The 10,918-nt window shown below is 39.3% G+C and overlaps 1 protein-coding gene across 1 annotated transcript; it reads right to left on the bottom strand.

Annotated features, from left to right (window-relative positions):
- Nucleotides 1-4,284: 4,284 nt before the first annotated feature.
- Nucleotides 4,285-10,675, bottom strand: LOC135091195 (uncharacterized). The gene is made up of 3 exons (XM_063988640.1): nt 10,263-10,675; nt 4,915-5,102; nt 4,285-4,549 (listed from the first exon to the last, which is right to left on the bottom strand). Exons 1-2 carry the CDS (start codon nt 10,417-10,419, stop codon nt 4,933-4,935), a joined length of 327 nt encoding a protein of 108 aa, XP_063844710.1. The 5' UTR covers nt 10,420-10,675; the 3' UTR covers nt 4,285-4,549; nt 4,915-4,932.
- Between the last annotated feature and the right edge of the window lie 243 nt (nt 10,676-10,918).

Below are 10,918 nucleotides of genomic sequence, written 5' to 3'. Positions count from 1 at the left end.
CTCAAAATTCAAAACTATCATGGCGACCTCTACATCAGCCTCGGAGTCCCGATCTGGGAAGGGCACCACAAACGTCCCTAGGTCGGACTGTTCTTCTAGTATAGACCCTAAGTGTCTTGACACCCATTTCAACTTTTTCTTCATTAATTTCTGCAACATTCGCGGTCTTAGATCTAATTTTCTATAGAACACCACCTCTTCTCCACTAACCCTCATCTCACTGAAACACAGGTTTATGAGGCAACAGTAGCCCCTTTTCTGTTCCCTCCCACTTTATCATCATTTTAAATCCAAAGCTGGATGTTGCATCTATGTTCGCAACGAATTAACCTGCTCTCGTTCCCACGCTCTTGAATCTTCCGAGTTTTTCATCATCTGGTTACGACTACACAATCACTCTCAAACTAAATTTACTTGTGATGTATACCTCTCACCTAACGCCTCTGACTATAAGAAATTATTTCACTACTTAACTTCCAATATAACACAATCTATATAGCCAGTAATGTATGTATGAGAACAGGATTAGTTAGTTATAGATTCAGAGGAGTTGTACTACATAAACTAAGTAAAGCTGAAATCAGCCTATATTTCTTCTCTTTGACAGAAGAGACGCGGTCTTCCCTTTGTTGCCAATTCCGGGTTAGCCAAAAACTCATCTTGGCCATCATACCCGAAGTTTGTCAGGCACTTTATGAGGCCCTCAAACACTGTGTCTAAATTCCTTCTTCTGCTGCAGAGTGGCGTCAGGTAGCCAAGGAATATTTCATGCATGGAATTACCCCATGTACTTGGGGGCTTCAGATGGGAAGAGAATTTTCATTAGTAAGCCTCCTAACTCAGGATCTGATTTTTTATAACCCAAAGGGACATTTCAGTGTGATAATGTTGGCTCTTGTTGATGCAAATTGTAAATTTTTGTATGCTGATGTTGGTGGTATTGGTAGATCGAGTGATGGCGGAGTTTAGAACAGTTGCTCACTTAAAGAAGACAGAGGCAAAAAGGATGAGCATCCCTGACCCCGAAAACATTCCCTCCAGTGACAAAGTTGTTCCCTATACCACTGTTGGAGATCATGCTTTCCCACTCAAACCATACCTTATGAAACTATACTCTGGCAAGGAGCATAGTAAATACAATATCATCTTTAACTACAGACTGTCAAGGGCACATAAAACCTCTGAAAATGCATTTGGAATTCTTGCCGCAAGATTTCAGGTGATCACAACTCCCATTAAAACATCTCCTGATAATGTAAAACATAAAACATTTGCTGCAGTTGTCCTACATAATTTTTTTGAGGGAGACCTCTTAGGACACTTATACCCCTCCTGTTATGCAGGACAGAGAAGACGTGGCAAATGCTACGATACATCTTGGTCAATCGCACCAGCTTCTACATGCTGCATTGGAGGGTCTCCAACCCACAGGTAGAGGTCACAGCAATAATGCAAAACTTGTTCGGGATAAACTCAGAGAATATTTTAACTCTGAAGGTAGAGTATCCTGGCAAGATGAAATGAATCTTATGCACAAAGTGAGGTTAATTTCCCTTTCATGTATCACAGCGTGTTAACCATTTAAAGCTGGGGTGTCAAACTCAAATCCTTTCTTGAGGGCCATCAAAGATTTGGAAATTACTTATTGGCAAGACTGAAGATTAAAACTTATTTTGCTGGTCATCCTTGTTTACTAAAATACATTATTTGGGTTCATTTGAACTTACACATGTAAAATTGGTCTTATTTAATAAATACATTAATTATTACAAAGAAAGAAAAGTAATGAGCAATAATCTGGGAATACAGTTACTATAGTATATTATTGAAATTCTTGGAGTTTTGAAACAAAATAGAAATTTTGTTATAAGGTATGTACTTAATAAAGAAAAAAAAAATGCAACTCGGATCTTTGACTATATTTTTCACTGCACTGAATACGTGTTTCTTCAAAATTTTTTCCACATTTGGCTTCAGTGGAGATAATCCAAGTTGCAGGATGGCATCCAAGTCCGTAATTTTGGTGCGGTATTTGGACTTATTCACTTTCATCCGAAAGAATGATTGTTCCGTTCGCATACGTAGATGCTACCAAACTGAACAAACCAAAAGCAAGCACTGTGATGAATAAGTGGTAGCTTTTTCCTGTTTACTCTCTCATAAAACGCAGCAAGAGTGTGGTTGGTTAAGAATCCTTCAAGAGCAGAATTAATCTGAATAATAAGTATTTCCATTTGCAAATCTGCATCGTTAAAGTCCTCTGCATTCACAAGGAAGGGGTTTCCAAACAAAGATAGGCTCTGTTGTCTTCCATGGAGATCTTGAAAGCGTTTCTCAAAGTTTACTTTCAAGTAAATCCAAAAGTCCTTCATCAGGAGGTACCGTCTCACCCCTGACAAACTAGGGAAAACTAGAAAAAAAAAAAAAAAATCAAGTCTTTCAATGTTTGACAAATCTTCTGTAGTCAGGGAGTATCACAGTTTCACTACGAATTGTCTGCATTGGTTTAAATTGCAAAATGATGCCCTTTTCTAGCTGCTTCTGGAACAGTTTAAGTTTGTTTTGGAAACTTTTGACATGGTTCATGAGTTCTGTGATCAGCTGGTCACGTCCTTGCAGCCTGGTGTTAAGACAGTTCAAGTGCTGAGTTATATCCACTAGAAACGCTGGGTCCAATACCCATTCAGGATCTGAGAAGAAACTTGAAACTAGTTTACCATTCTTAGTTCTCAGTTCAGTCATCTTATCATTAACCAAACATCTCGACACACTTCCTCAGTGAAAGAAAATGTTCCAGGAGTCGGCTTCTGCTCAGCCATCGAATCGAAATAGTTGTAGTAGTGAACATCTCTGAACTCTGCACCTATTTCTTCTAGAAAAGCTTGAATTTTTTTGTGCTTCAGACCCTTACTATGAATTTCATTGACACGCTTCAAAACAACATCCATCACATGAGTCAGGTTCATTATTTTCAACACAAAGCTTCTTGATGAACAATGCAATGTAGTGCCAAAATGTCCTGATCTGCATTTCCATCTTGTACATATTTCTTGATAAGAGCTACACACCCATTTGCTATTTTCAATGCGTGCTATAATTTTACTATAATTTCTATATTGTGCTATAATTATCCATACTGATATAGATAATATATACTTAAAACACAAGTTTCTACAAAAGAAAATGACTAGTAATTTTTTTCGTGTCTGTGAAACTAATTAAAAATTCCCTCCAATGTTACGGTGACGATCCTCCCTCAAGCTAGTTGGTACTATATTAGATAATTAGATGGTTCCCTATTTAATTTCATAGGTATATGTTAATTCTACATGTGTTTAGTGGCTTTAGTCACTGATATGGGTAACTGAGAGATTAAATTTAGAATATAATTATAACTCACAATTTAGCTGAGAAGCGGCGAGCTTTAACAGTCGTACTGGCCTCCACCCCTTGCTCGTCGTGTCTTAGTGCGTATGAAAACGTTTGGGCGACTCATGCGTTCAGATACCAGCACTGACTGGTTCTTCGGCTTCAGACGGATTCGTTATGTTCATTTATTAAAATTTGCAAAAAAAGAGCGTTATTGCTAGCAATTATAATATGAAATAAATCATTGTCATATGAATGAAAGATTGAAAGGTAAAAGTTAATGTCTCGTCTTAACAATATAGTTACATTTTCCTCAGTTATAACAATATAGTAACTCGAGTTGAAAAAAAAAACTCGTCACCTCGCGGGCCACTTAAGACCATCCCGTTGGCCACATTTGGTCCGCGGGCCATTAGTTTAATACCCCTGATTTAAAGACCTCTCTCTCTCTCTCTCTCTCTCTCTTAATAAGAAATCTAATATAGGGTTACTTTTTATATTTCTCCATCAATGGTTCTTACATAAATGAATGTGTTAAAACTCCTTGATTTTATTTTTCTCTACACTCACAATTCAATTTTCAGAGTGAATTACATTTCTACTGTGAGTTCTGCTCATCCCAGAAACTCAGGCAATGAAATGCTGGAAAAGGCCTTGTCCAGCATTGAGAAGGAATTGTCACAAAAACACACACACACACACATATATATATATATATATATATATATATATATATATATATATATATATATATATATATATATATATATATATATATATATATATATATATATATATATATATATATATATATATTTTTTTTTTTTTTTTTCTTTCTTTTTTTTTCTTTTTCTTTTTTTTTGTGACAATTCCTTCTCAATGTTGGACAAGGCCTTTTCCAGCATTTCATTGTCTAAGTTTCTTTTAGTCTTTTTCCTAGGCCTGTTATCTATGGATGTGTCACGAGGCTTATCATTGCACCCAGGTGTTGCATTTTGAGGCATCAACACATCACATGATTCTGAGTCAGAGCTTAGTTTTGTAGTAAACCTTCCTACAACTGGAACTGGATGACACTTCCTCATCAGCTGACAGGGTCACTTCAACATGCTCTTCACATGAGTGCTCTGGTGTGTGGGCAAATGGTGGTGGCTTGCTTTGAAGCTCTTGTGATGAGACTCTGCAAAGCAATCATATTGATATTTAATAAAAGACAGCTTAGGAATTAATTAATTCTACTAAAATTTCATACAGGTGCTTAGACAGGATCTCAGTTAAGGGGGGACCACTATTCTTATCAGTCTCAGTGGTGGGCTTAAAGTACATATGAAGCCTTCTGCTTTATGAACCCGGCACTATGTAGGTGTTAAAGTTAGGTTAGGTCAAGTTGCCATTGGTTAAGTTTGGCTCATTAATTTAGTTTAGGTAAAGTTAAAGTAGGTTAATTTTAAATTATGAAGTTCATACTGCAGGAGGCGCATAGGGCATGACAGCCCATTATACTAAAATCTTTGACATGGTTTCATGGTATGGCTAAACTCTCACCTTAGAATCAGCCATTGATTAGCTGGGATTGTGGACGTTTACTACTATGACAGCCAAGAAGTTCAGGGAGTCAAAGAGTTCCCATTTGCCAGAGGTTTTTCCTGATGAACCACTTGGAGTATTGCGTGTTTTCAACATTTCCCGGAAGAAATACTGCCGAAGTGACTTCAGCTTAGGCCTTACAATATCTGAAACAGAGAAGATATAAAATCAGTAAAGAATAACAATCTATATAAGTGACATAATAAGAAAAGTTATAGCATATTGTCACGATCCTGGTAATCTTTCCAAGAAAGTGGACGTTACACTGATCCTAGAAAGTTTTAAAGGTCTGGATTTTTAAAGGCCTCGAATACATACGCGACCTATCCGAAATCGCCCGCTATTAGATTTCACAAAACGCTTACCTTGGAACAGCACGAACCAACACAGGATAATTCCCACACTCACTCCCAATAGATTCCCTCTTTTACTCAGGCTCTTATATCGTCTCCCTTATTACTCAAAGGTTATACACATCAATATATGACATTCCCGTAACTTCACAAAGATCTAAAACCCTTTTACTCCTTCATAGGCCGCTGAAATATTTTCCCCAGCTGCGGGAATTTCCCCAGACGCCGTCACCGCGTCATCAAATACCATTTCCCTTGTTTTATATCTTCAAACCTCACAAGACAACACCACCATCACCATAAATCACTTATAACACCATAACAATATCCCCAGAGACACCAATAACACAACACCACGCCCAAAGACACCAATGACGCCACAGCACCACCGCAGCCCCATCCACAAAATGGCTGCCTCTCAACCTGACACTCCCCTCAGCATTACATAACCAACCCAACTCACCGACCAGATTTCAGCGGACAAGAGCCCCTCGTACCACAAAAGACTCACCAACCTAATCCTGGATATCAAGGTTATACCACCATATCACTAATACCTCTACACACACACTTCACCACACCACACCTGAAATTGTTCCCTGAGAAACACCACTCCTCTGTTCTCCCTCAGGACCTCTGGCGTTCTGTCTCAAGAAGAATTTGCTGATTCAGATACAAAACCCAGACGCGTATCGCCTCTCGCTTCAACACATTCCACCTCAAATGCACCTTTATTTTCGTACATATAAATACATATAAAGAACTTAAATTATGAAGACAATAATATTACATGATATAAAATGAGTAAATAAGTCTTATGCTAACTTAAAACTAAAAATAAATATATGTTTAGAAGGAAAGCAGAAAAGGGGGACACTAAGGAAACGTGTTCCTTTTCAGGGTAAACTCGGCCAATAACATGACAATATATTTAATCATACTTACGCAAAAAATAAATAAATAAGTAAATAAATAAACAAATAAATAAATAAATAAACTAAATAAAAAATTGAAAATGAAATAAAATAAAATAAAATAAAATAATAAATAAATAAATAAATAAATAAATAAATAAAATAAGTATTTTGTGTATTATTAACAGGAGCTTAGTAAAATGTTATTTATAATCAATCTATTTATCTCTAAAGAAGTCTCTAAATTCCCAAACTCAGTTCATCGCTGTTACAGACAATGTTCAGCACTGTTCAAGGGGTGCTTTGAACTTATCATTAAACCCAGCTGTGACCTCACTGAACGTTTCCATTTGTGTCTCACAACACAAGGGGGCAGTCACAGCCTGCCCTCTAAAGACAACTCTCTTCTTATACACAAAACTACAAGCACCTAATAACACACACACCCTTCACTCAAAAATTTTAAAATCATCATGGGGATTCCTACACCAGCCTCGGAGTCCCCATCTGGGGAGGGGACCATAAATGTCCCCAGGTCGGACTGCCTTTCTGACGACGACCCTAAGTGTCTTGACACCCCCCTCAACTTTTTCTTCATTAACTTTTGCAACATTCGCGGTCTAAGATCTAATTTTCAATCTGTAGAACACCACCTCTCCTCTTCTAAACTTCATTTTCTTTTCCTCACTGAAACTCAGGTGTCTGAGGCAACTGACAGTAGCCCCTTTTCTGTTCCCTCCTATTTTCTCTATCCTCATTTTCGATCCAAAGCTGGATGCTGCGTTTATGTGTGCAGTGACTTAACCTGCTCTCGTGCCACGCTCTTGAATCTTCCGAGTTTTCCACCATCTGGCTACGACTACAGAGTCACTCTCATACTAAATTTATCTGTGCTGTATACCTCTCACCTAACTCCTCTGATTATAAGAAATTCTTCGACTACCTAACTTCCAAAGTGGAGCACATTCTGACCCTCTTCCCTTTTGCAGAGATCTCCATTCTTGGAGACTTCAATGTTCACCACCAGCTTTGGCTTTCCTCTCCCTTCACTGACCATCCTGGTGAACTAGCCTACAACTTTGCTATCCTCCATGACCTAGAGCAATTGGTGCAACACCCTACTCGTATTCCTGACCGTCTTGGAGATACGCCCAACATTCTTGACCTTTTCCTGACCTCTAATCCTTCTGCTTATGCTGTCACCCTTTCTTCTCCGTTGGGCTCCTCCGATCACAATCTCTTTACCTTGTCCTATCTCTCCAATCCCTCCTCAGGATCCTCCTAAGCGAAGGTGCCTCTGGCGTTTTGCCTCTGCTAGTTGGGGGGACCTGAGGAGGAATTTTGCTGATTTTCCTTGGAATGACTACTGCTTCCGTGTCAGAGACCCGTCTTTGTGTGCTGAGCGCGTAACAGAGGTGATAGTGTCTGGCATGGAAGCGTGCATTCCTCACTCTTTTTCTCGTCCTAAACCTTCTAAACCGTGGTTTAACACAGCTTGTTCTCCTGCTATACATGAAAGAGAGGTGGCCCACAAAAGGTACTTAGGCCTTCCATCACCAGAATATCATGCACTTTATATTTCTGCCCGGAACCATGCTGAGTCTGTTCTCTAACTAGCCAAAAACTCCTTCTTTAATAGAAAATGTCAAAACCTTTCAAGATCTAACTCCCCTCGTGATTTCTGGTATCTAGCCAAAAATATCTCCATTAACTTTGCTTCTTCTTCTTTCCCTCCTCTATTTCAACCAGATGGCACCACTGCTATCACATCTATTTCTAAAGCTGAACTCTTCGCTCAAACCTTTGCTAAAAACTCTACCTTGGACGATTCTGGGCTTGTTCCTCCCTCTCCTCCACCCTCTGACTATTTCATGCCACGTATTAAAATTCTTCGTAATGATGTTTTCCATGCCCTCGCTGGCCTAAACCCTTGGAAGGTTTATGGACCTGACGGGGTCCCTCCTATTGTTCTCTGAAACTGTGCCTCCGTGCTTGCACCTTGCCTAGTCAAAATCTTTCAGCTCTGTCTGTCAACATCTATCTTTCCTTCTTGCTGGAAGTTTGCCTACATTCAACCTGTTCCTAAAAAGGGTGACCGTTCTAATCCCTCACACTACCGTCCTATTGCTTTAATTTCCTGCCTATCTAAAGTTTTTGAATCCATCCTCAACAGGAAGATTCTTAAACATCTATCACTTCACAACCTTCTATCTGATCGCCAGTATGGGTTCCGTCAAGGCCGCTCTACTGGTTTTCTTCTGGCTTTCCTTACTGAGTCTTTGTCATCATCTTTTAGAGATTTTGGTGAAACTTTTGCTGTTGCTTTGGACATATCAAAAGCTTTTGATAGAGTCTGGCACAAAGCTTTGATTTCCAAACTACCCTCCTACGGTTTCTATCCTTCTCTCTGTAACTTCATCTCAAGTTTCCTTTCTGACCGTTCTATTGCTGCTGTGGTAGACGGTCACTGTTCTTCTCCTAAATCTATCCTGTCTCCCACTCTCTTCTTATTATTCATTAATGATCTTCTAAACCAAACTTCTTGTCCTATCCACTCGTACGCTGATGATACCACCCTGCACTTTCCCACGTCGTTTCATAGACGTCCAACCCTTCAGGAGGTAAACATATCACGCAGGGAAGCCACAGAACGCTTGACTTCTGATCTTTCTAAAATTTCTGATTGAGGGAGAGCAAACTTGGTATTGTTCAATGCCTCAAAAACTCAATTCCTCCATCTATCAACTCGACACAACCTTCCAGACAACTATCCCCTCTTCTTCAATGACACTCAACTGTCTCCCTCTTCTACATTGAACATCGTCGGTCTGTCCTTTATTTATAATCTGAACTGGAAACTTCACATCTCATCTCTAGCTAAAACAACTTCTATGAAGTTAGGTGTTCTGAGACATCTCCGCCAGTTTTTCTCACCCCCCCAGCTGCTAACTCTGTACAAGGGCCTTATCCGTCCATGTATGGAGTATGCTTCACATGTCTGGGGGGTTCCACTCATACTGCTCTTCTAGACAGGGTGGAATCAAAAGCTTTTTGTCTCATCAACTCCTCTCCTCTAACTGACTGTCTTTAGCCTCTCTCACCGCCGCAATGTTGCATATCTAGCTGTCTTCTACCGCTATTTTCATGCTAACTGCTCTTCTGATCTTGCTAACTGCATGCCTCCCCTCCTTCCGCGGCCTCGCTGCACAAGACTTTCTTCTTTCTTTCACCCCTATTCTGTCCACCTCTCTAACGCAAGAGTTAACCAGTATTCTCAATCATTCATCCCTTTCTCTGGTAAACTCTGGAACTCCCTGCCTGCTTCTCTATTTCCACCTTCTTACGACTTGAATTCCTTCAAGAGGGAGGTTTCAAGACACTTATTCATCAATTTGTGACCGTTGCTTTGACCCTTTTATGGGACTGGCATTTTCTTATTAGATTTTTGTTGCCCTTGACCAGTGTCCTTCCTACATAAAAAAAAAAAAAAGACTAAACTAACCCAAACCAAACTTACCAACTTGTCCTAAGTTACCTAACCTGATTTAATCTAGCCTAACTTATATAATTAAGTATAAACTCATAGGTTTTAAGCAGGCAGCAGACAGTTCATCCATCTCCTTATCCATCACTTTATACAGGGTAACAATTCGCTAAAACGTTAATGGGCAAAATCACATAATTAAATTTATGTATAAAAATAAGAACAATTCTGCATTGTATCAGGCTGGTTAATACCGTCATGTAGGTTAGGTTAGTTAAGATTAGGTTTGGTTGGGCTAGTTAATGTTAGGTTAATGTCTAATGCAAAAACTAATGAATTCCAAGAAAAATAAGTATCAGGTTAATTCAAAACACATTCAAATCTATCATGAAAAATAGTTTGACCATAAAATAATAGTAATGGATAAATATCAGACTAGAGATGTTCATATGTTTGCATTTGTGAAAAATATCCATTGACATTTTGATTAAACACAAAAGCTGGATGCTAAACAAATATCGAGTATAAAATAAAATAAAATATAATAGGACTTACCAGGCGTTACAGGTCCCATGTTAAGATACTGCTTCAGAGCTTCTGTTAATTTCTTGAAAACTTCTCTTTTCATATTGCTCTTTGAATAGTTTTCCTCTCTGGTGTCCCATACACACTTGTTTTTCTCTATAGAGCTCACAGAGGGTGGCAAGAGCATCCTTGGACCAAATAATTTGTTCCATGGACAATGCCCACACAATAGCTGAGAGAATGTAAACAAAGACGCCACTTGCTTCAAGATGACAATCACTGGCGTCTCGTGATTGATGGCGTCTAGCCACCAGTACTGGCGCCAAGATGCCTGTATTGGTAGTAAGATGCCAGTAAAGTTGCCCGTGTGATAGCACCTTTTAAGCAACCTTCGCTGGCTGAGGAGTGCGCAGCAGGGCGATACATTGCACCCTTTGTTCAGCCAGTCGAATCTAGACTACTACGAGAGAGACACTCGAAAGAAGAGCTGGTGAGATGATGGGGTGGGCTATTAGAGCGCTCTTCTTATATGAATTTTATTGGGAGATTCTTTGGTGGTAAGATCCAACGTAGTGGTTACGTTAAGCCCACGAGAGGTTGCATGCCCTTGCCGCTCTCAGTGGTGGAGACAGTAACTTCATTCATTGTCTTTAGTGTTTGCGTTTGGTCGTCTCGTCTTGCCAACA

The sequence above is a fragment of the Scylla paramamosain genome, chromosome 37 (assembly GCF_035594125.1).
Source record: "Scylla paramamosain isolate STU-SP2022 chromosome 37, ASM3559412v1, whole genome shotgun sequence".
Taxonomy (NCBI): domain Eukaryota; kingdom Metazoa; phylum Arthropoda; class Malacostraca; order Decapoda; family Portunidae; genus Scylla; species Scylla paramamosain.
This window is presented reverse-complemented; position numbering and strand designations above follow the sequence as displayed.